At 43.0% G+C, this 27,383-nt stretch overlaps 4 protein-coding genes and 1 non-coding gene across 5 annotated transcripts; 3 read left to right on the top strand and 2 right to left on the bottom strand.

Moving 5' to 3' along the window:
• Nucleotides 1-1,245: 1,245 nt before the first annotated feature.
• Nucleotides 1,246-6,921, bottom strand: LOC145701515 (uncharacterized). The gene is made up of 4 exons (XM_081778731.1): nt 6,627-6,921; nt 5,956-6,297; nt 5,315-5,417; nt 1,246-5,116 (listed from the first exon to the last, which is right to left on the bottom strand). Exons 1-4 carry the CDS (start codon nt 6,919-6,921, stop codon nt 1,246-1,248), a joined length of 4,611 nt encoding a protein of 1,536 aa, XP_081634857.1.
• A 1,742-nt stretch (nt 6,922-8,663) lies between these two features.
• On the top strand, nt 8,664-10,474 carry LOC145703525 (uncharacterized). The gene is made up of 6 exons (XM_081780888.1): nt 8,664-8,933; nt 9,298-9,502; nt 9,548-9,857; nt 9,918-10,132; nt 10,176-10,316; nt 10,365-10,474. Exons 1-6 carry the CDS (start codon nt 8,710-8,712, stop codon nt 10,464-10,466), a joined length of 1,197 nt encoding a protein of 398 aa, XP_081637014.1. The 5' UTR covers nt 8,664-8,709; the 3' UTR covers nt 10,467-10,474.
• Nucleotides 10,475-10,577: 103 nt separating this feature from the next.
• Nucleotides 10,578-11,480, bottom strand: LOC145703139 (reticulocalbin-2-like). Its single transcript, XM_081780454.1, has 4 exons — nt 11,047-11,480; nt 10,865-10,972; nt 10,708-10,818; nt 10,578-10,661 (listed from the first exon to the last, which is right to left on the bottom strand). Exons 1-4 carry the CDS (start codon nt 11,449-11,451, stop codon nt 10,581-10,583), a joined length of 705 nt encoding a protein of 234 aa, XP_081636580.1. The 5' UTR covers nt 11,452-11,480; the 3' UTR covers nt 10,578-10,580.
• A 1,660-nt stretch (nt 11,481-13,140) lies between these two features.
• LOC145702790 (serine/threonine-protein kinase NLK-like) lies at nt 13,141-17,365 on the top strand. Its single transcript, XM_081780059.1, has 7 exons — nt 13,141-13,462; nt 14,092-14,173; nt 14,901-15,027; nt 15,775-16,133; nt 16,382-16,541; nt 16,613-16,870; nt 17,052-17,365. Exons 1-7 carry the CDS (start codon nt 13,335-13,337, stop codon nt 17,198-17,200), a joined length of 1,263 nt encoding a protein of 420 aa, XP_081636185.1. The 5' UTR covers nt 13,141-13,334; the 3' UTR covers nt 17,201-17,365.
• A 1,037-nt stretch (nt 17,366-18,402) lies between these two features.
• On the top strand, nt 18,403-18,475 carry TRNAV-AAC (transfer RNA valine (anticodon AAC)). Its single transcript has one exon. It is a non-coding gene; the product is annotated as a tRNA-Val (tRNA).
• Nucleotides 18,476-27,383: the final 8,908 nt, after the last annotated feature.

The raw sequence follows: 27,383 nt of genomic DNA, 5'->3' as shown, positions 1-27,383 counted from the left end.
TTGCACGGTCTTTCCGAGGACGCTTACTTTTTGGCTGATTTCGCCCTTGAGCGATCTTTCAGTCTGGTAGACCATGTTGCGGACGCTGAATTGCTCCGGAGTAAAGTTCTTATTCTCCGCCTCGGTCAATGATTTGGAAAGCTCCGTGAGTGCTTTCACCTTGTCTATCTTCTGATTCAAGTCGTCAGACACGTCGGCGATCTTCTTGATAATCGAGTTTTGGAACTCGAACTGATTGAGCTCGAACTCATCGATGATTCCTTTTATTCTATGAGCATCTTGCGGCTGCTGCTGCTGCTCTTGAGGGAGTTGGTTATTCAGCGACTTGTCAGACTGTTCTGGTGAAATTGGTGGAGAAAAAGCGCGGAATTCAGTAATAAGGGAGGTCGTTGTTGTTTCCACTTTCTGGAGCTCTGATTCGAAATATGACTTCAATTCCGTGAGGCATTGTTCTATATTTGGCATTTTAACATCATCAAGACGTCTTTCCAAAGCGATTATTTTCCTTTCCATCGTATCGTTAGCCCCCAACCCCGGAGCTTGATTCTGAACGGACTCGGGCGAGTCGGAAAACGGGTTCGTTTGATTCTGGATGAAACCGTGACGGTCCGAGAGAACCGGCTCTGATTCCAAATCGTGAACACGTTGAGACAGCGCATCGAGGGCCGTCATACGTGTTTCGACGGATTGGAGGCGATCTGATAGCCCTTTCAAGGCCTCGTTATCCGGCCGCGGTACCACATCAGGTTGACCTTGGCCCAGCTGATGACGGATGAGCGCAAGTTCGCTCTGAACTTGGGCCAGTTCTGCGTTCATGTTTTCTTCGAAATCTTCGCGGCGGATTTGTTGCTGCCCGTTGAAAAGTGCCTGCGACACGATCGTTTTTGATGTGAGCTCAAGAAGATCTTCATCTGATAAATTTAATCGCTGAGGAGCTTCGTCAGGAACAGGCGATTGAAGACGAGAACTCTCAATAGATTCAACAATCGACTCCAACACTGGCTCGAATTTTTGAACTTCTTCGTGAGCAACGATTCGCATACTGTCGTCAGAATATTTCTCAAAGGGCTTATTTTAGTTCGTAATTCATGATCATGGGAAAATGATAAGAAGTAAAGAACCTTTCCTTGTACTCGAGAATAGATTTGACCACGATCTCATCAACGATAGGCCAGATTTCTTCGATCTTGCTGTTGATCATGTTTTCCACGTCGTCTTTTCACGAGATAAAGAATAATTAAGTTTTCAATAAAGAGAAGTATCCAGTTCATCCTTTCCTAAAATATCCGTGTCATCGAGAACATTGACAGACCCCGTCGCATTTTCGGATGTTTTCATACTCTCTTTCATCTCATTAAAATCTTTCGAAATCGTTGACAGCTCAACCACAAGTCCACGGATATCATTAATGGTTACGAAAGAATTGATCTTTTCAAAAATATCGTGTTTTTTCAGCCGCAAGAATTCCAATTTCAAGTCTTGGAAATCATCCGAAAGAGTGTCATCTCTCGGCTTTAGGAGGGCTTGGTTCTTGAGTGAGTCTTCTATGTCGTCAATTTTTTCCGAAAGCTTGGAAATTTTCAGCGAGATGCTCGGATCTAGAGCTGTTGCTGAAGAAGATAAAAGACGCTGTTCCGATTTGTCGAGAAGAGCATTTTCCAGTTGGGATATTTTCTTTTCGTCTAGTTTCAATTGTCGTTGGATGTCGTATTTGAAGTCGGTCAACATCTTGTGCGATTCTGTAAGTCGTTGAACCTCATGAATAAGCCCATGCATATCCGACGTGGTTATGTAATGCTTCATTTGGGATTTGATGTGATCCCTGATGTTGCTGTCCAACTTTTCGCTAATCTCATAAGAGGTGATTGTTGACGCAGTGCTTGGAGAGCGCAAACTCGTTGAACTCTCAGATACCGTTTCTCTCTTTCTTTGAAGATCTAACTCATCTAATTTTCTTTGCAAATCGAGCAGCTTGTCTTTCGTAACAAAGAGTGAAACAAGCTGGTCGGTTTGCTTGTTGACGCACTCCTCGACAGCGTTAACGATTTGATCTCTAGACGGGGCGCCGGTCTGATCACTGCTTTCGTAATTGTGAGTCAAGACAGATGGAGGACCACCGCGCTCGATTCTCGCGTCAACAGCAGTTTCTAGCTCCGCTACGGTGACATAAAGATCCAGTTTGCCATTGATGTACTCTCTCATTCCTCCTTCGATCGCTTCTATCAGATCATGATTGATATCAAACGACTCTCCTTCTTCCTGCTTTGATGAGCGGAAATTATGCTGCGATTTGACCTCTTCTTTGACTTCTTTGAGACTGTTTCGTATGTTTTCAATCTCCAAGTCGACGTAATCCTTGATCATCAACCTCACCGAATCTTCGTTAATCTGACTCGTCTGGGAAACGGTTCTTTGAATGTCCATCATTTCTTGGACATCATCGTGAACGGATTTTTTCACAGTAGTGTCTTCGATCGTACAGAGTCGATCAAACACCCGACTGAACTTTTCTTCGACCCCCTTTTCGAAGACTTTTTCAAAATCGTTCAAGACTTGAACGGTTTTTGTCAAATTTTCAACATCCTTCAACGCTTTGCTGACGCTATCTTTGTTTGATCGAACTGAAGCGGATTGCGCCTCGAAGATATCTCGTATCTGTTTGAGCTCATCTACAGTCGCAATGGCTTCGTCAAAGTTCCTCACTTTCTCGGAGAAAGAAACGTTGGAGACATATGTTTTTGAAATGCTGTCTTTTAGATCCGCAAATTGAGATTTCAGCCCTTCCAAATCTTCCAAAAACGGTGCGACATCGTTCAAAGCCGTCCTCGAGTCAGAATGCGAGAGGCGAGAAAGCTTGGAACTGGTCCTTGAAATGTTAGGGAGATCCCCATCGTTCTTGCTCGTCAATTCGTCGAGTGCCTCTTCTATGATTTCAATTTTTTCCGCAAGATCGCTTGAGTATTGGCGCACTTCGTCGATTGATTTGATCAAACCGAGATTGGTGTTTTTCTTGAAAAAGTTTCCAAGTTCTTCATTTGTCTTTACTTGAATTTCGTCGATCTTTTGGGTGAAATCTTCAAAACGCGTTTTGGTTCGTTTCGTGAAGTTGTTGAGTTCTTGGCGAACATTTGCAGAAGACTTTCGGGCAGAAGTAGCTATATCAATTACTTCCTCAAGATCTGATTGAGTCAAGCACTTAGCCAGTTCTTTTCGGATCGAAGAATCAATCTTTGCTAGTTGACCGTCAATATTGACCGATTCTCTTTCAGATATTTTCTCGACGCTTTCCGCCATCGTTTTAATTTGGCTCTTGATCGATTTGAGGTCGTCTTTTCTCGCCATTTCCACAAGCATCTTAGAGCACTTCACCGTCAGCGGTTCCATCACTTTTGTTTTGATCTCATTCACCTCGGTCGCGAGACGCTTGAGTTCGTTCTTCGTTGCTGCTGATTTTGCCTTTTTGATCGAGTCTTCGAGGTTTTCATTCGCGTGTTTGAGGTCTGTGAGCATGTTTTCGAGGATGATGGTTTTGTGCTTTAATGATTCGACTTCCTCCTTGAGCTTTTTGGTTCGCTTTTCAGACTTTTTTGAGCTCGCGGAAAAAGTGCTCCTCACGTCGGACTGGTCTTCTACCTCGATGAGTTTTCTTTCTACCAGAGCCAGTCGCTTATCGATGTCATTTTGATCATCCTCCATCGCCTCAACCGCTTTCCAGATTTTACCAGTGCCGAGTTTTTGAATTTGCTTTTCCACAATTTCGATTCTTTGGCTCAAGTCGACGGTAAAGTCGAAGTCGGTAGATTGCGTTCGTTTCATTCCACCCATTCCCTTCTTCCCACTCTTCATTTGTTCATTTATCGCGGAAGCAAGAGCACCAATATTTGATGGATCCTCGTGGATCAGCTCTTTTCGTTTGAGCTCGATTCTAAAGTCGCCGAGAATTTTCCAAATTTTCGAAAGCTCGTTCGACATTTCTTCAATTTCTCCCTTGTATTCTCGCTGTTTGATCTTCTCCTCTCGCTGCTGAATCGGTAGAGATCCGGTAGTAGGCTTGCCAGATCGTTGCAGCTCGTCGAGCTTTTTCAGCACTAGAATTTCGAATCGTTCTTGCTTCTTTTCCAAGTCCGAGAGACTCTCAAGCTTTTGGTTAATCATCTTTTGACGAGTCGATTCTGTGCTGGATTTTTTTCCATCAACAGTGATGATTACATCGATGTCATCTCCATCCTCGATCGAGTTTCTTGCGTCAATTCTGCTCTGAGTTCGTTCAAGTTCATCTTGAAGCGTCCTCAAACGAATTTTGACTTCATGCGATTGAGCATCTGCTTTTTGTCGATTGCTGTCTGACATTTTGCGCAAATTGTCGGTCTCGCCCTTGACTTGAATTAATTGGTCATGAAGTGCGGTCATTGCTGGGCTCATCAGATTTCCTGTTCGGAATTCGTTAACGAGCGGCTTCATCGAGTTCTTAAAATGCTCCAGTTTCTCCTCCAAAGCTCCAATATCCGTTTTTATCTTCTTGATGTCTCCCGTGTCGGGTCCCAAGCTCACAGTTCTCGACATTTTTGGCGGCTGCGAGAGAATATTTTCAATTCTTTCGGTCAATTTTTCCTCCAAACTTCGAATCTTTTCTTGTAAATTTTCCTTGAGTCGATTTTGCTGGTCCTTGAAAATGTTCAAATCCGTTTGTTTTTCTTCCAGTTGGTTTTCGATCACGTGGACGTTGTCTTTCAATTCTCCGAGGGATTCTGCGAGCATTTGCTGTTCAAGAATCATCGATTTTGAGCGTAATTGTCTTGGCCTTTCTTCGACCACCGGTTCCGAGTGGTCCTCCTGTTTGTGGCTTTCTTGTGGTGCATTTGGTTGAATGGCATCTTGGTTTGCCACAATGTTTTCGATGTCCTCCGCCAATGTTACAGTTCTTGCCCTGATCATTTTAACATCTGAATTGAATTTTTCTTCGATTTGGTCTATTTTCCTCAGTTTGGTTCCAAAATCATCAAGTCGTCCATTTAGAGTGTTCCATTTTCCATTCAGTTTATCCAACTCTTCAAAGAGTTTTGATAAATCCAAGTCGCCAGATACTTTCGCGAAGTTTCCGGCCCTGATTTGAACGCTTTAAAAATACCGTTTAATTTTTCTAAAAAATAATATTTGCGAAAGAGAACGATTTAAAATGCGTTTCCTAAATCCGGGCGAATAGAGAACCTTCTGATGCTCTTTAATTGAATGTTCTATCTTCGACAGTTTCTCCTCGATCTCCGGGGACTCGCCACTGATAACTGAGCTTTTCATCCTTGTCGCAAGTTCTTGCCTAGCCGAGCTTTCTCGTTGCAATTGTCGGCCAAGTTCGCCAAAGCATTGGTCGACTTCTTTGACCAGCTGCTCGAAACGATTCTCCAAAGATCGCTTGGAACCTTCAGATGGCTAAGTCCAGGGTTCCAATTTTTGTTGAGCGGTGAGCGAGCGATGAGCAGCCGCTCAGCTCGCTCAGCGCAACTGTCTTTTTTCAAGACCGCTAAGCCGCTCGCTCGCTCAACTTGAGATTATTGAGCGGTTGAGCGCTCAAAGTCCGCTCGCTCAGCTCACGGCTCTTTTTTTGACTAGCCGCTCAACCGCTCGCTCCGCTCAACTTGAGATCTTTGAGCGGTTGAGCGCTCAAAGTCAACTCGCTCAGCTCACGGCTCTACTTTGACTAGCCGCTCAACCGCTCGCTCCGCTCAAGAATTTTGACGCTCCAGCGCTCAGCCGCTCGCTCGAAAATTGGAACCCCGGCTGTGTGATGGAGATTTCCCTCGTTGGCTTCATATTTCGGAGTTCATTCCTGATCTGGTTGTTTTCTGCTTCCAATGCTTTTAAGAATTCTTAATTATTCATGCCTTCGTAGTCTTAGACTGTTTTCAAAGGAGATCACCTGATCTACTCTGTAAGATCATTTTTAATTAAAGAACACGCCTGATATCTTTGCAGTTTTTTCGGCATTTTCTTGCTCGATGGTGTATATTCGATTGTGAATTTCTTTGAATTTCAAGTCCATTAGGCCTCGAGACTCTTGGCTTGACTCTTGGAAGGTGTTCTTCAACTCGACCTTTTCATTATGAAACGAAGCCGCTGAGCTGGAATTATCCCGCTGACGCAGATCCGACAAGTCGATTCTGCCTCTCATCGAGCTCATCTCGTGGCTCAAAGCATCAGTAATCCTCGTCTGATGGTCCAAAATTCTGCTGAGTTCATCCACTCGCTGTCTGGCCTGAGTGGCTTCTCGCAAGGCTGCATCATTGCCAAGTCTTTTATCGCCTTTTTCATCGATGCAAAAAGTGCGAATTCTATATCGTCAGAAAAAAGTCTTATTGACATCTACTATTAATTTCTAGACAAAAATAATGTCTTCGAATGCTTGATCGACATTCTTTCTAAGAAATATTCCATCGACTACTACAGTATTATTGACAAGCAAAACTGAGCGACTGACTTTTTTGCATCGGTTCCTTCATTACGAAGAAATTGCCCTTCAAGACGATTTATTGAGCCTTAATTTATTCATAAGTTCATGTCAATGTGATTATTCGAAAACTCGTCAAAGAAAATATTATTCGCAATCGCCCAGACAAAAGTTTTTTCTTTACCTTGAAACTCATCAGCTCTTCTTATCAGGTCATCTGTCCTTTCTTCTACTCCTCGCATGCGAACATTGATTCCCGCAATGCAATCTACATTCGTCCTGACTTGCTTTGACAAATCTCCTGAGCCGGAAATTTCTTTTCTTATGCTGTCCCTGAGCGCGTAAACCTCGTCTAGAGCAGCGCGATTAGCGTGTTCAGTGAGGATTACTCGCTGGTCAAGGTCGTTTATTCTCAAACCAAGGTCGTTTCCGAAGCTTTGTTGCGGAACTTGCTGTGGCATTCGTTGATGATTCGCCATCATTGGCTGCCGATAAGGCGTCGGCCCAGGAGCACTCATAAGCTTTCGCCCTTGCCAATCCATCGGAAATATCCTCTCTCAATTTCTCTGTTCGGAGTTACCGCGCGGTCGTCTTTCGCTCCGCGCGCGTAAGTTCCCGCCCCAGCGATGCCGGACAAGGATGCGCTGGTATCACCCTCGGAAGGAAAATATTTACGCTCAGGATAAATTGACTAATCAGACTGATCGTAATTGTTTTTGCCTGGAGATTAAACTTTTTTCTTATATTTTGACGGAGAATTCTTGCATTACCTTTTGATGGATAAGAAGAAAATTAGTCAAGAAACAGAAAAGACTACTGTAATCAGAGTTTCGAATTTTGCTTTATTTTTGCTGAGCTGAGCTGAGCTGACTTGAGTCGAAATTTCTCTGAGCTGAGCTGAGCAAAAATAGAGCTGAGCTGAGCTGGCTGAGCTGAGCTGGTTTTTTACTGTGTTTTTATTAGTAAAATTGTATTAAAATCACTGAGCTGAGCTAAGTGATAATTGTCAGAGCTGAGCTGGGCAGAACTGATCCTGTTCGAAAATAATTGAGCTGAGCTGAGCTGAGCGACAGACCTAATGACCCGAAATTGGCTGATAATTGATTTCGGCAAGACTGACTTTCAACGACAAAAGTCAGACTGTATCACAAATTATTAACAGGACATAATGTCAGGTTAAGAAGCCTTACTTAAGTCTGAAGATACACCTGATTCAAGCTCGAACTTGTTTAAAAATGTAGCTTCTACGTCTTTCGGTACTTACGTCTTTTATCGAGGCTTCTCCGAACCTACAGTACGACGGACTACAGTAAGAAGAGTTCGTGGCTGACTAAGTTTGATTAATGATTTATCGAAATAACTTCCATCTATCAAACTTTGGAAACTGCTGTTTCCAAGAAAAATAAAAAGGTACTTAGTTAGTACATCTGAAATCAGAAAAGAGACATAAATTATGCACCGTCAGAATCGAGAAAAAATCAGCTGAGCATCCAGAAAAGGAATAAGATTACTTCGAATTAACATTCACGTTCTCGTCAATTATTCACCAAAGGCGCCCTTCGAAATGGTAAATTGCGCCCGTTTTTCATTGATAAGCTCGAGCGATCGAAACTCTGGCTATAAAAGCTGGAGCTTTTCTTCCTTTTCAGGCAAAATCGAAACGATGTTACTAGCAAGATGTAAGTTTTTATTCATTCATTTTTAAGAGATAACGGCTGACTTTTTGTTTGAAAAATTTTTTTCATAAGAGAAAGACACCCTTAATTTTTTACCAATAAAATATTCAGTACTTTTTCTCGTCTGCTCCGTATTTTCAAAAGCCGTGCCTTTCATGGAACAACCGGTTGATAGAGCGAGTTTTATGCTCCCCCTTCCGAGCCAAAATTTCTTCACGAATGAAGTAGAAAGATCTGCAGGTGGACAGCAAGATAACAATTATTTTAATTTATTCGATTCTCTGTACAGTTTCACATAATAAATTTAACTATTGTTGTTCGATACTTCTGAAACTGGACAAGTTAGATACATAATGATGTCTAGTTAAGAAGATGATGAATTTATCGATTCATTTCATCGAAAAAAAAAGAATTTTTTGAAATCATTTCTCGTTGATTGGGCCCGAGGCGTGTGAAAGAGCGCGAGGTCCTGCAAGGAGACAGCTGTTCGAGCCAAATTTCTTTCATCCCTTTTTTTCACCCGAGAAATGCCCGTGACACTCCCAAAGACACTTTTAGGCCCGGAACATAATTTTTTTTTTCTAAGAAGAGATGAACAAAATCGGTTATTCCGAAAAAGAGGATGACACGCCAAATTTCCACGCGCCAAAATACGCAGAATACATTTGGAACGACCATGCTCAGGCATTTGTTGATTATGTCAAGGTGAAGTTTAGCGGGAATGTGGACTTGTTGCTGACAAAAACGGATGATGCCATTGCTGATATTTGGAACGTACTTGAGGACGAAGAAAAAACGCTTTCGATTATCTCCAGGTCAGTTTCTTGACAAAATTCTTAGGAGGCAAAGACGACCAGATCGGCCGCCGATCTGCTCCGCCTAAATTTAAATCTGCTGCGTGTTCCAGCAACAGTAGCTAGTTTCTGACTCACTTTTCCCTTTATTTACATTCCATCTTCCAGGTCCCCATAATTTTTGGGCGATAAATATCGACAAATCGTAGACTTGCATTTCTGAAATATCGAAAACTTGTCACTAAAGACGATTTTTTTATTAAAATATCGATCATTTTTCATGTCAATTGACTATTCCAAAATCATTGGAAATTGGCATTGTCAATTTTGACATTTGGAAAGTTGAAAAAAAATTGAACTGTTTGACCCTACCTTGTTTTTTTAGACACTCGATGCTTTCGATAAAACTGCGCCCTAAGTTCATGGAGTCAATGTCTACCTTGGACCAAATCAACTACGGACTCCACTACATCGTCCAAACTCTTTCATTCGTCCACGCGCATCATTGCTTCATTAATTTGGAACGGGGACAATGGGATGCAGCCGAGCACTATATCATGCAGTTTGAAAATATGTCTTGGTGGGAAAAGGTCTAATGCAGTACTCAACGGGTTAATGAATCCATAGATCTTTAGGTTATCGAGCAAAACAAAAAATATGCAGGTTCGGAGATGCTCGAACAGACATTGATCAAAAAAGTAATGGATAGTAGCTTCAACTGGCTGAAATCGCGCTGCCTTGAGAATCGAAAAATGTTCGACAATGCAATTAGAATGATGAAAAAGGATGTGCCGATGGTAGGCTGGCGTTACGAATGCTGGGGCAACGAGGAGAAGCGCTCGCCCGAGGCGTACGACATGAGCGAGGAGGAAAAGGAAAGAAGAGTTTCCATGCTGAAAGAAAAGAAGGCGAAACACGTGTTGCAGCCATTTGACAAAGATGCCGGTAAGATTATGCTTCGCCGATTTATTTTTTGACTTCATCCTCGTTTACTTTTGCCGGTAGAGCCGCATCTCCACGAATACCGACAGCAAGTTTTGCGCGACAAGGCTGCTGGAAAACTGGATTCATTGGAAACCATGTTGGAAACGGGAATCTTCTGGCTGACTGTAAAATGCCCGAAATGTGCCAGGGCTCCGCCGCGGAGCAGGATGTTCTTCTTGAACCCATGTAAATTGTGTCGGCAAATTCAGGCGACGTGTTTGCTCGGACACATTCAGGTATCTTCCATTTTCTCCTGCTCTGCTGACGTCAATTTTTAAGGTCGATGATAAATTTTTCTCCTGGATCTTCAAGGATGGTACATGTCTGACCGAAGAGGATGTCCAGCGGGCTCGAGAGGAAGAGGAGCGAAAGCAGATGGAAACCGAGAAAAGACGCAAACTCCGGCTTTCTCGAAGTAGCGTACGTCATGATTGACCTTTTGGATGTGCGCGTATATTTTATTCTTAGAACGAAACTGACAAACTCCTCGCTCATGTGGACAAACTCCTCCATGATTCCAACACTCCCCGGGAATCTCCACTTCCCGATGATTTGCCTGATCTTGATTAAATTTTTATAAAAAGAAATTGAGCTTGAAAATAATTTATTAAAACTGCGGAAGCGCGTAAAGTAGGTTTTTAGCAAATAACATTGATTGGGCGATTTTGGCAGGAATATTCGGATCTATTTTCGGAATTCGTCGTGGTAGTAGAAATCTCGCAGCGTTTCTCCGTGCTCCATTACTTCGTGGTCGATGAAGAAGTCCTGAATGGTATACTCGTAATTACTGTATAATCGTATGGAATCTTACGTAGTGGTTGACGATCTCCTCAGCTGTCAGTCTCTCGTCTCCATCTTCGTCGCAGGTTTCCATCAAATGAAGAGCTTCATCATTTGCATCAGCAGCGAGATCCGCATCAAGCTAGTAGAATTCAATAAATAAAAGTCGAAGTGGCAGTTGAAAATACCCAATAAATGAGCTCATCGCCCTCAAGAATCTCATCGCCGTTTCGGTCGAGGTCTTCTTTAAATTCATCAACATCGAATTCGAGTGCGTCGTCATCAGCATCGGATGGCTTTAAAAAGGATTAATTTACAGTAAAATACGCCCAAGGCAAGTTCAAAAAGGCAATGTTCCAATTCGACTTACTCTGATTTTCCAATCATTGAGGTATTCTTGCAGAGAAATGGCTCCGTCACGATCCGTGTCGATCTTCTCCATGACTTTTTCGAGCATTTTGTCCTTGACTTCCTGGACTTTGAAGGGATTGTTGTAGTGGAGCCACTCGTCTCGGTTGAGGAAGCCGTTGGTGTTCTGGTCCGCGGCCTCGAATTTCGCTCGGTTTCGATTGTATCGTCGGTTGAACTCGTAGTACTCCTCGTTGTCGGGGTCGAACTCGTCGACTTCTCGAGGTCCGTATTGGTCGACGGACTGTTCAAACTGGAAGCCGTACTCTTCGTTGCAGACATCTTGCCAGGACATGCCCATGTTGTTTCCATGCTTGTCGATGTCGTCCCACTCTTCATGGGCCCACTTGGCGTTGATGTTGTGCATGGAGAAGAGAGTCCAAATCGTGAGCTCCTCTGTTTTACGAGTTAAACATAAGTATGCTTCATAATTCAAAGAGAAGAAAATATCAATAAAAAAAAGTTCAACCCTCCCTTGATCGATGTATCCGTCCTTATTGGCGTCCATGTGCGCTGCAATTCGTCTCATGATATCATGAATTTCGTCTTCATCAAGATCCGTGTACGGATCCCAATCATCGTAGTCTTCCCAAAATTCGGCATCGCCGTGAAAGAGCACATCTCTGTCGAATTTTATTCGATTATCAATGATGCTCTTTTTTATATGAGTTCGGGCAGCGGCCGAGGCCAAAAGAGTCGAAAAAACTTCGAGGTTTTTCATTTTTATGAAGCGTCTCTCTTATGGCAGAGGTAGAGGAGGAGAAGAGTATCTGAAAAGTTAGGCCACGCAATCCTAACCCCGCGGAACTGCCCAGCAGCGGGGCCCGCTAGAACCGATTAAGCCAATCATGGCACCGCGCCGGCCGTACATATACCCGGTATACTAGCGTTTTCCAGGCTTATGGTTTGTTTGTGAGACAATCAGTTCTCTTTTCCTACAAATAGGATTGTAAAATGTTACATAATCGTTAATTTTATCCATATTTAAAAATAATTACAATTACAACTTTCATTTTCAAGCGTTATTTAACAATATAAATTATGTTTTGAACACAATAAAATGCGGTCATTTGTCTATATTTTCTCCACCGCCGATCAAGCTCCTCTGGTAGGGGGTCTGCCAAATATCGATCCAATCCCGTCCGATGCTGAGCGCCCTGCGCACTGTGCTGTCCGTGTTGGACGATCTCCCTTTCATCCCCATTCTCGCTCCAATAGCCGCGCAATAGAACACGGCCTCCTCATTTTCGAGGCCACCTCGAGCAGCTGGAAGGCGCTTCCAATTTTCAACGAGTTGAAAGATTACGAACAAAGCCTTTCCCTTTTTTTCCCTTCGCAAGTTTCATCATTACCTTCTTCTTCTAAAATTGAGCCACTGCCGTAAAAGTTCAAAACAGTCATTGAAGGAAAACGCCTCCATGAACGAAAGCTGCAGACATATTGATCGTCTCATACCGTGGAAAATCGAGATCTACGGAACGAACGAGACGTCTTGTCCCAACTAGGATATATTCCGACGTACATCGTATTCGTAGAGAAATAAACAACCGTAAAATAGTTTGATCTAACAACATGATACAAAAAAAACACCAAAGCAACAACCCAAAAATAAAATAATAAAATAAAAAAGGGAAATAATCAGTAGTTTTTTTAACTAAATTACGTGTCAATTCTCACCCGGTGTCGTAAAAAAGGGCTTCAGTGTTGGATTCCTACATGTAGGAACATGACTACTGCTGACTTAGAGTCGTGGCAAATCTGGGCTATCGAAAGATACAAAAATTTTTATATAGTTTTTATATCTGGTTTGCGTTCTTTCTCCTTGAACTTATCTAAAACGAGAAAAAAATTGATAATAATAATAATAAAATTTATTTTTTGCTTAGATTAAATATGAGTCAGTTCACTTGGTTTTTATTATTAGAGCTAGTAATTGTTCCCTTTTCATATTTTTTCTATAAAAGTTAGCGGCTGTGTCGGTTGATGGCGCCTGGGCTACTCCTCTGGTGTCGCCGGCGAGCGGGTAATCTTCAAGTGACTCTCCCAATTTTGCTCAATTCTCTCCTCTTCGTCGTCTTTTCTTACTATCTGGAGATATTTACACCAAACATTCGCTGAAGAGAAGAGAAGGCTTCAATCATTAATCAAGAGAAGTGAAAAGAAAAAAATCGAAGATTTCTGAAAAAAAAAATTTCACGGAGATCGAAGTTGGCAAAGCTGGGTTAATGTCATGAAGAGCAGCAACAAACAATGAGCGCGATGAAAAACCTCTCCCAAGGACTGAGCGATCACTACTTTGAGAGTGTCAACAGAAGATTTTACGAAACGCATAATGAGATTGACAAGCCGATTGGGCACGGCGCCTTTGGAATCGTCTGGTAAATCGGCTTTATACATTAAAAATTTTGAAAACAAGGGGGAGAATTGCAAGATGAAAATTACTGTTTTCATGAAGAGTAAGCCAATTTCCGGCCCGCGCTAAATATCAATCCCTACTTGAATGCGCGCCAAGTATGCGCCGACCTGGCAACGCCGCCCCAAGCCTGTCTGTTGTGCCCAAAAGTGCACGGCTCTCAGGCACGCACTTACTCACTTCTAACAACTGGGCTCGGCAACCTGAGTAGAAAACCTGAGTCAGGCTCTGGAAGAGCTCAAAATTTGAGCCTCAAATAAAAAGCCGCTTCGCGGCTTCGTTTTTAAAAAAAGCCGCTACGCGGCTTTTCATTTGAGCTCTTTCAGAGCCTGACTAAGGTTGCCGAGCCCAGTCTAACAATTTTGAATCAGAAATTAGTGTATTGTTTACCAGAAAATAGAATATGCATCGCGCTCGGGAAAATTATGCAGTGATCAGGAGAAAAAGTGTTATTGCTTGGCTGAAAACTGGGAGAGTCTCCCGGGGGAGATCAGCTGTTTTAAATCGATTCAGAATTGCCCACCGCGCTCTGGCCGAGTAATATGCGCAATCTACTACTAAAAAGAACTCCCAAGAAGTAATTTCTAATTTCAGGGCCGTGACTGATCCACGAACAAATGTCCGAGTCGCGCTGAAGAAAATGCCACACGTCTTTCAAAACCTCGTCACTGCCAAGGTCCGGGGCTCACACTTGATCTGACGCTCTTTCTCTCATCCTTTGCCAAAATTGCAGCGAGCCGCTGCCGCTGCCGCCGTCCGTGAATAGCGGGAGGATCAAACAGTAGAATAGCGCCGAAGTCCTTTGGATAAACTCCTTTATCGCTTAGCATAAAATAAGGACCCGCCAAGACGATAGACGGTCTCTCGTAGACCTGAGTCAGGTTCTTAGCAGGCCAAAATAGAAAGCCGCGTAGCGGCTTTTTAAAAACAAAGCGGCGAAGCGGCTTCGCAATATTATTATTTCAATATCTTTTAAAACCTTGTGGAAGCCGCAAAGCGTTTTCGTTTTTAAAAAAGCCGCTACGCGGCTTTTAATTTCAGCTATTCAGAATCTGACTCAGGCTTTCTACACGGCTACACAAAGATCTGAACTCGGCAACCTGAGTAGAAAACCTGACTCAGGCTCTTGAAGAGTTTAAATGAAATGCCGCGTAGCGGCTTTTTTAAAAACGAAGCCGCGAGGCGGCTTCGCAAATAAACCATATGATTTTTCTTAACTCCTTTGCGGCTTGGTTTTTAAAAAAGTCGCTACGCGGCTTTTCATTTAAACTCTTCAAGAGCCTAACTCAGGTTTTCTACTCAGGTTGCCGAGCCCAGACAAAGATGTCCAGTAGATAAGTTTAGGACAGCGTAAAAATCGAAACGGAATTTTCCATGTTTGATGAAAACTGAGCCCCGAAAAGAGAGTTTTCCGAGAGTTGCGGATGCTCTGTTCCTTTCGCCATGAAAACGTACTCGCTGCTCGCGATGTTCTTCTACCCTGCTCCGTGGAAGCTTTCGATGAGTTGTACGTTCTCACGCCACTTATGCAGGAATGGATCAATTTCTACATTCGAGAACAATTACAATAGTAATTGAAACGACTCGATACAGAATGGAACGATCACTTTTGAATAAAAAGCACCGGCGGCCTTCTGTGCTGTAGCTAACACTAATTCGCTAAAATATGCGTTATTGATTTCGCCGCCAGTTCGATACAAATCGACGAAATAAACGATAACTCCACAAGGCTGACCCAGAATATAATTTATTACCTACCCGGATATTCTGGCCGGAATATTGTAATCATCATTGAGGTCCCGGAACTGTAGAAAAATAGACAGATGCTGTTATTTCAAGATCTTATATAAAAATTACATCACCGTCATTTCAATCAAACAAATCATAAAATCGACAATCTTGGGCTGAAATTTCAAAGTTCCACTAGCAATCTTGGGTTAAAAAAATCTAGAAATCATGAGGAATAGCTTCGGCAACCTGTGTAAAAAACCTGAGTCAGGGTCTGGAAGAGCATAAATGAAAGGCCGCGTAGCGGCTTTTTCAAAACAAAGCCGCGAAGCGGCTTCGACAGAAAATAATTCTAGACTTGAATTAGGATATTTACGAAGCCGCAAGCGGCTTCATTTTTACAAAAGCCGCTACGTGGCTTTTCATTTAAGCTCTTCCATATCCTCACTCAGGTTTTGCCGAGGCGATCATGAGAAAGACCTCTTATATCTCCTGCTCCCGTAATTTCCGAGCATTATTTGATCTAGCATAATAAAATTGATCCATAAAAGTCCGACCTCCACAAAATCATCGTCTCTGGACAGGCGTTGACCGCCGAGCACGCTAAAATCTTCACATATCAAATTCTACGCGGGCTCAAGTACCTCCATGCCGCGGATATTTTGCATCGCGATTTGAAGCCGGGAAATCTTTTGGTGAATGGAAACTGCTTGCTGAAAATCTGCGATTTCGGTCTGGCGCGGGCGAAGGAACATAATCCCAATGTGACGATGACGACAGAGGTGGTGACACAATATTACAGGTGTCCGGAGTTGCTGATGGGCGTGGATCATTATGGCGAGGAAGTGGACATGTGGTCGGTTGGGTGCATTATTTTGGAGCTTCTCACGCGCAGAATTGCCTTCCAGGTAATTTTTCAGGATTATTAATGAAAAATTTCTAGTAAAAATTTATTAATTAAAAAAATCTATTAAAATTTTTAAATCAAATTTATAAATTAAAAAAATTACTAAAAAATTTCTTTAATTTATCTATGAAAAAATTTATTAAAAATTTTTAATAAAATTTATTTATCCAAAAAATTATTAAGAATTATTAATTAAATTTGTTAATTAAAAAAAAATAATTAAAAATTTTTAATGAAATTCTTTTATAGGCAAACACACTTCCCGAGCAGTTAAAACTAATGGTAAACACAATCGGCTCTCCAACAATTAACGCCCTTTCTGGACTCGACAGTGCAAAACGCTACGTAACTTCGATGAAAAGATCAGAAAACAAAATCCTCCGTATTCTCCAGACGCAAAGTTGTCTTGGTAAGAGAGAGTCGCCGTGAACTTTCTTTTCATTAGCCACTGTTCATTAATAATTGAGCAACTTGATTCAGAGCCCCACGACATCTCGGCCGTGGAGTTGGTTGATCGCCTGCTCTGCTGGAACCGCCACGAGCGTATCTCGGCCAAAGAAGCGCTCAGAAGCCCGTTTATCGACGAAGGACGAGTTCGATTCCACTCATGTATGTGTACGTGCTGCTCGTCGAGCCTGGCCGGCTACAGACAATACTGTCGGGATACAGAGCCAGTGCCCGCGCAAGTGTTCTCCGATCAATTTGAGCTGCGCCTTCCAAGCTTACACGTAGCCAAAGGTAAGGAGCCGCTCTATAATTTTCCAGAAGGCCGAAAAAGGGGAATTATTATAAACTTTCGCTGGGATAAAAATAGGTTCAATTTGTTTCCCGTCTAATCCGGCGCGCTGGATCGAATTTCGCCGACCTCCGGCCCCTTTCTCTTTTCCGTCCTAGTATGATATCACCCCTTCATTTTCAGAAACGATGTATCAATTTATCCGCTCACAGCCCTGCGGCCCTCAACAGCCACTGTGCATCAATCCCCGTTCACCCTCCTTCCGTGCGTTTTTGCAATCGACAGTCGCTCAACCAAACGAAGACCCAGTTTCTCCCACAAGATGGGAATGAAAGAAGAACTAACCAAAATGAACTGTAAATACTCCTTTATTTTTACCGTCAAGATCGCTGGTCCCCGCGGTATATGTAAAAAACTTCACACAAAAAAATCCTTCTGTACCTGCTCTGCCCAGCCTGGTTTTACTGTCTGACAGTCGCTCGTCTCGTGCATTTTAAAACCGAAAAAAAGTAATTGTTTAAAAAGAAGGATCTCGATTTATTGTCAGAAAAATTTTGTCCATAATTTTTTCATGCTCCGTCAGCAGATCCTGGAGCATTTTTACTCGATCGAGAAGGAAATCTGAAGCTCGGCTTGTGCAAAGAACATCCACTAGAATTAGCGGGAAGGAGAAAGATTCGCCAGAAATCGTCCTTACCTTGCATATCAGAAAGAATACCATCGACCTTGAACGCCGCTAAAAAGTATGAAGCCCTAGAAGCTGAGCTAGAACTTACCGAACTCGCTGAAAACATAGAAGATTTCACCGTTTAGGTGCGAAGAAAGTGCATCTTGCGATCGATGGTTTTCTTCCTCAGGAGGTTTGAAAATCGTCGGAACTTGATGAGGCAGTGTGCCTTAAAATCTTTGATTCTAGGGCATCTGAATATCTCAGATCTACACAGGGTTCTGACGATAACGAATTTTTCCATCAAGTTTCTCATTAGTCAAAAAAAAACTGACCCAATCAAAATCATTCTCTACGTATCCCTCACCCTAATCATAGCCGTTATCATCAGAATCAATACGTACCTCTTTGAAAACGAAGAAGATCGCAAACTTCTTTCCCAGCCCGAGCATAATGCAGCTCCTCGCTTATCTGATGAAAATCCTTTGCATCGAAGAACTCAAACGAAGCAAGTTCAGCATGGCTAACAGTACAGTAAAACAAATCAGGAACACCCTACGTACGTTAGAAAGTAGTACATCTCCCTAATTCGATTTTCAAACGACCGGGATCGCTTCTTATCCTTCTGGAACGCTTCTCGCAAAGCTAGCCATTCCCGTTCTTTCCAAACTTTAGCGAATTGTTCCTTGAAACTCTGATCATACACTTTTTGGCTTCTATCAATCGCTAGAAAGGAAAAAGAGTCAATTTCTCGCATGAAAAAAAATTACCTGGAAATAACCCAAGCAAGGATGAACCAAGAGCGGAACTAATCCATGGTCTTGAAAATTTAGATGATAATTACGCTTTGCAGGAGCGTTCTCAGTTGTTTCCGTAGTGTAGTGGTTATCACGTTCGCCTAACACGCGAAAGGTCCCCGGTTCGAGCCCGGGCGGAAACATGTTTTTTTCTAGCGCTCATCTGAGGATACTGTATCAACAAGCTCTGAAAGTACAGAAAGTACAGTCTAAGAAAGATAAATCTATTTCCTGTTAGGATCGCAGGATTTGCGATCTGCTTTTTCAACGGCGATTTTCAGATTCGCCAGGCTTTTCAAAAATCTCTTCCTTGATTTCTTGAATCTCTGGTACTCGTAATCTTTCGTGTCCATCACTAAAAGTCCGAAAGCGACGTGTTTTGTCAAAATATCTTTATCAACAGTGCTCATTTTCGAGAAGGAGCAAAACGAGACTTCCCGTCTTTTTTAGTTGTGAAGTCAATCATCGCCTTTGCAAACTGCCATCAAGAGATTAAAGGGTGCATGAAGGTATTACAGTAACGGATTTGTCAGATTTGCAAATTAAGATGTTGAAGAAAGGAAAAAAATGTTCAGCTGGAAGATATCTTCTGAAGAAAAGTTCATTTATTTTTGCTTTAGGTCCTGCTTCAAGACTTTGTAGATGTAGATGCCGACAGAGTTGCAAATTTGCTGAGCTGAGTGAGCTGAGCTGGCTGAGTCGCTCAGCTCAGCTCAGCTCACTGATTTTCCAAAATGAATTTATCTGCTCAGCTCAGCTCAGCTCAGACAATAATCACTCAGCTCAGCTCAGCTCAGCTCAATTATACTCGAACATCATCTGTTCTGCTCAGCTCAGCTCAGCTCTGACAAGTATCATTCAGCTCAGCTCAGCTCAGCTCAATGATTTTAACACAATTTCACTACTAAAAAACAGTAAAAAATAGCTCAAATCAGCTCACTCAGCTCAGCTCATCTCTAATTAGGGTCTGCTCAGCTCAGCTCAGCTCACCTACCTTAAAAAAAGGTCTGCTCAGCTCATCTCAGCTCAATGACCTCTGAAAATGGCCAGCTCAGCTCAGCTCAGCTCAGTGAGCTCCGAAATAGGCCAGCTCAGCTCAGAGAATTTCTCACTCAGCTCAGCTCAGCTCAACTCAGCGAAAATAAAGCCAAATTTGCAACTCTGATTCAGATGATGAGCATTATGATCTGAAGACAAATAAATGACAATAATTTGTTTTCAAATATTGACTCAAAAGCATACCTCGTCTACAAGAATCCCGAAAATTTGTATTGAGAAAATAGATTATGGACTGGTTGATCACTTTACTTGTAAACCTTTTTCATTATTATGGATGGTTTTGTGTAATAGTGGCGCTTTTGAGATGGTTGCTCAGAACGCGGTATCATTTGAACGATGCTCAGAGAAAAGGGTCTTCGAAATATCGGTTCGTAGTCGTTGGAGCAGGAATGGATTTGTCATTGAAATCAAGGAAGAAAAAGTCGCCAGAATTCTTCCATAATATGGAACCCACATCTAAGTCTAAGTTTTAAATTCTTAAAAGGATTCTCTGGCATGATCGTTGCATATTTCTTCAAAATGATGGGACTGAACTTTACAGTAATCGAACGAGGATTGAAAATTGGCGGAGCTTGGTACTGGAATACTTATCCTGGAGTTGGATGCGATGTTCCTAGTCACTTGTACTCTTTTTCGTTCTTTCCCAAATCGAATTGGAGTCATTTATTTTCTCTAGGCGAAGAAATTCATAATTACTTGATGAGTTGTTTTTACTATTTTGGGCTCGGAGATTATATAGGGTAGGCTTCCCGCACCATTTTTCTATTTTCAAGGTTCTCTGGCCGAATCTAACCAAACTTGCTGGACATATGCATCAAGACAAGCTATGAAAAACTGCACTAGCCGATTTTTCGAAATGAGTCTCTTTGACACCTTTTTTGGGTGTTTTTTGACGAGAAAAAAAGCACTAAAGTGATTAGAAGCTGATTAGAAGTGCCTTCCCACCGGGTCAGACGTTCGAGAGTAGCCTTGGAAGAAAGCTAAGGGTCCATTCTATCGACACACCAAAAATTGGTTTTGCACCTTGATGTTATCAGTAGTATCTGATGCCTCAAAATTGACTGAAATCGTCAGATACGAAAATTCAAGATTTTCAACTTTTGATAAACGCGAGCTATGATGACGTTCTATAGCTCAAATTGAAGCTTAGGAATCACTGAACTCACTGAACCGGTTTTTACCGAACCAGCCGGTCATTCTAGCGGTTCACCGCGGTTAATCGCTTTTTATTGAATATTTTCACTCAAAAACGAAATAGAACCATGAAATGAGTCAATTCAGAGCCTTCTGGTGTTTCAACTCGAGCTAACCGAAGTTAACCGGACGGTTGATAAGGCGGTTCAAAGCGGTTCAGGCAGAAAAATGATCGGAAATACAGCAATATGCACATGAAATTGCTCCTTATTACACGACGATCATTTTGAACATATTTTTGAACCGATAAAACAAACCATGTGGTCAATAAAGCGGTCCCGAGCGGTTCATCGCGGTTCACGCTAAAAATAGTAAGAAATATCGCAAGATGTATATCAAATTGCTTCTTATCTGAGTACGAACATTTTAAAAATATTTTCGAATCGATCGAGCTGACCAGGTGGTCGATAAGGCGGTCAAGGGCGGTTCATCGCGGTACATGCTTAAAAATAGTCAGAAATATGGCAATATGTATATCAAATTGCTTCTTTTCTGAAAACAATCATTTTTGAAATATTTACGAATCGATCGAACTAACCAGGTCGATAAGGCGGTTCAGGGCGTTTGATCGCGGTTCAAGGTCAAAAATTAAAAATTGAAAAACAAAAAAATGAGACTTTTTCTATTGATTGCGCCTGTAGGCCTGCTTAAACAATTCGGTCTGAGACGGGGCCAAGCCGACCCGAAGGGGAGGCCAGGCCCGTTAACACAATTCAGTCTGGAACGGGGCCAAGCCGACCCGAAGGGGAGGCCAGGCCACTCTACACAATTCAGTCTGAGACGGGGCCAAGCCGATCCGAAGGGAGGCCAGGCCCGTTTACACAATTCAGTCTGGGACTCGGCCAAGCCGACCCGAAGGAGAGGCCAGGCCCGTTTACACAATTCAGTCTGGGACTGGGCCAAGCCGCTCCGAAGGGGAGGCCAGGCCCGTTCATACAACTCATCTTCGGGTGGGCTTGGCCTCGTTGCAGACTGAATAGTATAAACGAGCCTGGCCTCCCCTTCGGATCGGCTTGGCCCCGTCTTAGACTGAATTGTGTAAACGAACCTGGCCTCCCATTTTGGTCGGCTTGGTCCCGTCTCACGCTTAATTGTATAAATGAGTCTCAACTCCCCTTCGGGTCGGCTCGGCCTCGTCCCAGACTGAATTGTGTAAACGGGCCTGGCCTCCCCTTCGGGTCGGCTTTGCCCCGTTCCAGACTGAATTGTTTAAACGGGCCTAGCCTCCCCTTCGGGTCGGCTTGGCCCCGTTCCAGACTGAATTTTTTAAACGGGCCTGGCCTCCCCTTCGGGTCGGCTTGGCCCCGTCCAAGACTGAATTGTGTAAATGGGTCTGGCCTCCCCTTCGGGTCGGCTTGGCCCCGTCCTAGACTGAATTGTGTAAATGGGCCTGGCCTCCCCTTCGGGTCGGCTTGGCCCCGTCTCAGACTGAATTGTGTAAACGGGCCTGGCCTCCCCTTCGGGTCGGCTTGGCCCCGTCTCAGACTGAATTGTGTAAATAGGCCTGGCCTCCCCTTCGGGTCGGCTTGGCCCCGTCTCAGACTGAATTGTGTAAACGGGCCTGGCCTCCCCTTTGGGTCGGCTTGGCCCCGTCTCAGACTGAATTGTGTAAACGGGCCTGGCCTCCCCTTTGGGTCGGCTTCGCCCCGTCTCAGACTGAATTGTGATAACGGGCCTGGCCTCCCCTTCGGGTCGGCTTGGCCCCGTCTCAGACTGAATTGTGTAAACGGGCCTTGCCTCCCCTTCGGGTCGGCTTGGCCCCGTTCCAGACTGAATTGTGTAAATGGGCCTGGCCTCCCCTTCGGGTCGGCTTCGCCCCGTCTCAGACTGAATTGTGTAAACGGGCCTGGCCTCCCCTTCGGGTCGGCTTGGCCCAGTCCCAGACTGAATTGTGTTAACGGGCCTGGCCTCATCTTCGGGTCAGCTTGGCCCCGTCTCAGACTGAATTGTTTAAGCAGGCCTACAGGCGCAATCAATAGAAAATGTCTCATTTTTTTGTTTTTCAATTTTTAATTTTTGACCTTGAACCGCGATTAAACGCCCTGAACCGCCTTATCGACCTGGTTAGTTCGATCGATTCGAAAATATTTTTAAAATGTTCGTACTCAGATAAGAAGCAATTTGATATACATCTTGCGATATTTCTTACTATTTTTAGCGTGAACCGCGATGAACCGCTCGGGACCGCTTTATTGACCACATGGTTTGTTTTATCGGTTCAAAAATATGTTCAAAATGATCGTCGTGTAATAAGGAGCAATTTCATGTGCATATTGCTGTATTTCCGATCATTTTTCTGCCTGAACCGCTTTGAACCGCCTTATCAACCGTCCGGTTAACTTCGGTTAGCTCGAGTTGAAACACCAGAAGGCTCTGAATTGACTCATTTCATGGTTCTATTTCGTTTTTGAGTGAAAATATTCAATAAAAAGCGATTAACCGCGGTGAACCGCTAGAATGACCGGCTGGTTCGGTAAAAACCGGTTCAGTGAGTTCAGTGATTCCTAAGCTTCAATTTGAGCTATAGAACGTCATCATAGCTCGCGTTTATCAAAAGTTGAAAATCTTGAATTTTCGTATCTGACGATTTCAGTCAATTTTGAGGCATCAGATACTACTGATAACATCAAGGTGCAAAACCAATTTTTGGTGTGTCGATAGAATGGACCCTTAGCTTTCTTCCAAGGCTACTCTCGAACGTCTGACCCGGGGAAGGGCAACTAAATCAGATTTTTATTTTATAACTTTTTTAGTACTTCTTTTGATAAAAGCCGCGAAAAGAATTTGAGACGGAAATAACTCGTGCTTTTTGGAATGACAAAGCTCGACTTTGGGAGATAACAAAAGTAAAAGAAGGCAAAAAAACGGAAGAAACGTTCAATATCTTGATCTCGTGCGCTGGGGGACTTCATCGACCAAACTGGGGAGGCCAGGGTTTGAAAAAAGTCACAAAATTTGACTGAGCATGGACCGCGAATGCTCAGATTTAATTGAGCTTGAGCACGGGTGAGCACGACACGCTGGAATTTTCGTTGAGCTTGAGCACGCTGAGCATGCTCAGTGCTCATGCTCAGACTTTTCAAACCCTGGGGGAGACATTCAAGGCTTCGAGAATTTCAAGGGACTGAAGATTCACACATCCCAGTGGCCAAAGGATCTTGATTTGACAGAGAAACGTGTTGGGATCATCGGTTCTGGAGCATCCGCTGTCCAAGTTTTACCCACAATTCTCCGTCGCTTAAAAGTTAAAAAGCTTGTTCATTTTCAGCGAAGCCCAGCATTTATTCTGCCTCGAGATCAATTTGCATACTCATACTTCGCTAAAAGCATTCTAGCGATATTCCCATTTGGAATAATTTACAGATGGTCTCAATTCATCTACCGAGAGATCCGATACTTCCTTCTCTTGCGTTTCTGGAAACTTGGAGTCAACAACTGGATGTGTGAACAGAATGCCCAGAGAGTCAGAAAAGAAGTCAAGGATGAACGGGTCGCAGAAGCGATGATTCCTGATTTTCTTCTTGGCTGCAAAAGGATCATGATTTCTGACGAGTTTTACTCGGCTCTCAATGAGCCATGCTACGAATTGGACAACTCTGGAATTATTGAACTGAGCGAAAATGGGATTGTCACGAAGGATACTCAGCATGAACTCGATGTGATTATTTTTGCAACAGGGTTTGATTGGACCGCGAATCAGAGCTGGAAAAAAGTATACTTCCCCCCGCCCTTCAAAAATCTGCAGGGCGCCCTTCATTCTTGAAGGGCGGTGAAGTACGAAAAGGCTCTGAAGTATACTTCACGCGCTGAAGTATACTTCAGCTATCGGTTCTTATCGAAAACTTTAGCTGCCACTTCATCTGCCACAATCAGCGTGATTTAAATCATGGCGCCTGTGAGCCAATAAGCGCGAAATTTGAAAAAATTCTGGCGGATGGATTCTGATGGCCGACAGAACCAATTTGAAGTAGAGTGAAGGGCGGAAGGGCGGTTGAAGTAGAGGGAAGGGCGGAAGTACACTTCACGGAGAGAGGCGATTTTCTGGCAGTTAGATTTTCTGGCAGTTAGACTTTCTGGCAAAGGCGATTTTCTGGCACTGCCAGAAAATCTAACTTCCAGAAAATCGCCTTTGCCAGAAAATCTAACTGCCAGAAAGTCTAACTGCCAGAAAATCGCCTTTTTAGTATGCATATTATTTGAAACTCTGCAAAAAACTCTTTTTAATAAAATCATTTATAAATTCGAAAAACTGGTGATTATCACACAAATTTCATTCCGGAGCAGTTTCAGCAGGAGTTTGCACCTTTCGACGGGAGCGTTTGATCTAAAAGCCGACTATTCAGGGCGCTAAAAAAGACGACGAATTTGGAATTGAAATTTCTGCGCTAAAAATAGAATGAGGGCAGCATCCACAGTTCGTTCTTGCTATTTTCGGAGTAACAAACGGGTTAACAGGCAGCTGAAAAGTTAGATTTTGATTTTTCTGAGAAAATGGAGGATGATGAAGAGAATGCGGATAGAAAAATGTTGAAACTGACACCGATTCCACCACCTTCTGAGGAAGAATTTTCAGGATAGTTTTATAACAAGTTCAGTTTCAAAAAGCATTTGCGTGCGCCATTATCTCAGTGGGTGCTCACTGTGACCAAGTACTCGAAATCAGATGCAAACACCGGGTGATTAACACAGAAATTCCCGGAAGAAGCTGATTTATGTTTGCTACAGCTATTAATCTTGAATAAATGGGTCAAAAGTGGCCTTTGTCAATGAATTTTTATAAAACGTGTAAGAAAACATTGGTGGTACTGTCGAAAACCCTGCCTTGGTAACGATTCAACGAAACTCAAAAAACAATGCATCCTTCCTCGTCAAAGTTGCTTCCAGATCATTTGCTTTCAAAGCAAGAAAAGCGAAGAAAACGATTCTGCATTCTAAAAACGACGATCCTGACTTCCGTTTCAAGATGCGAGTCGAGTGTGAAAATCAATCATATTCGAAAGACGCTTCATTCCGCTGTTCAACGAAGATTTGGATGTTTGCAAAAGTTGTTGATATGGAATCTCCTCGTTTTTTTGAGCTCAGCAATTGGCGATGTGGAAAGCTAGAGTCGAAAGTAGACATTCACATGAATAAATGTCTGAAGAACGATGCACTCGAAAAGAAGCGATTACAGTACGCAACGACTGTGTCCATGCTCAACAGGAACCAAATTCGCCCAAAAAGTCAACAGACAATTCGTGGAGAAGTTCAAAAAGATTCACAACTTTCGAGCATGGAAAGAGGCAATCTTTTCACGAAAAAGGAGATGAGACGTCTTGCTCAGAATTCCAGAAAGTACGAAAGAAAAATAAAGGCCGCTACAGTTCCTGATCCTCGACGCTTGGAAGACTGGATGACAGTACTAGGAAAGTGATTTATTTGACCGAGCACAGATGCACGAAAGAAATGACAGTGAATATAGTTTAGTTAAATCTTGAGTTGAATTATCCTTTAGAGCTTGGGACATCCTTGATACGGTAGAAAAGCAGAGGCCGTGCGTTCTTCTTTTTCCTTTGTCTTTCCCTGAACTAACATAAATTCGAAGCCGCAAGCGGCTTCTCTTACGATGCAGGAGTTCTTGGGGCTTCGAGGACCCGAGCAGCGGGAGCTCCAGCTCGAGCGGGTGCTTTCTTTGCTGTTGTAGAAACTGCAGCGAATTTGAAGCGGGAGTCACACCAGCGTTCGCTCTCGCATGAACGGGACCAAGAGGTTCTCCCTTTGAAATCAGAATTGAAAAAGGATTTCGCGTTCTTTTTGATTTACCTGATAGTTAGCGTCGAAAAACTTTTTAAACCATTGAACGAAGTGTGAGACACTTGACAGTGGTGAAAGGAAATTACTTTGCATGACGTTGTCGCCACGGAAGCAGATTTCTCCTTTTCCTTCGCGCGCATAATAATCCATGTCGGGCACGTCAACAAGTTTAAAAAAATATTAGCCATCGGCAAATAGCTGAACCAGACGTCGCTTGTTTTCCAAGGCTCTTTAACCGAGAAGATTGTAATGCCACAGCAGACGGTGCAGATGTTCTTGTGAGTCAAGACGACGCCTTTCGGATCGCCAGTCGTGTCGGATGTGTAATTGATCGTAGCAATGTCTGAATAATGAAATTAAATGATCGCCCCTATTTTTATCATTTTTACCTGAAGAAGTCGGCGGAACATTATCAAACGAGCTGTCTTTTCCGATTGCAATAAAATCGTCGAAACTTATGATTTTATAATTGGAGGACTTGACCTTCTTGAATTTTCGAAACACAACGATTGTTTGAAGATGAGCAGGCTTGATTTTGAGAATGAGGTCAAGTTTCTTTTGATTTTGAACGAAGCAGATTGGAGCTTCAATCTGAAGAAAAAGTAAAAATAATCTCGTAAAGAAGTTGTAAACTTACGTGCTCGAGAATGTATTTGACTGCTTGTTCACCAAAAGTATCGTAAAGCGAAACATTGCATATATTTTGATAGTATCCTCCAATGATTACTGCGTCGTATTCGTAGCAATTCGACGAGTAGATCGCAATTTTGCTTTCTCCACTGATAAGTCCGTGCTTTTTCAGTGAATTCGCCAGGTATTGAGATGTTGCAGCGAACTCGCCATAAGTACGGGTCGTGTAATCTGTCAAATCTGGCGTCGGAGTGCCTCAAATGATAGCATTATCACTGGCGGTCTCTCTTCCTCGCTGGAAGCACTCAAGAATTGTCTGAATAACTGTAAAGAAAGTTCTGAGTGATACGCTTTACCTGTGGATAATCAGCTGGC

The sequence above is a fragment of the Oikopleura dioica genome, chromosome PAR (genome assembly GCF_907165135.1).
Source record: "Oikopleura dioica chromosome PAR, OKI2018_I68_1.0, whole genome shotgun sequence".
Classification (NCBI taxonomy): domain Eukaryota; kingdom Metazoa; phylum Chordata; class Appendicularia; order Copelata; family Oikopleuridae; genus Oikopleura; species Oikopleura dioica.
Note: the sequence above shows the minus strand (reverse complement) of the source record. Positions and strands in the feature narration are given on the sequence as shown.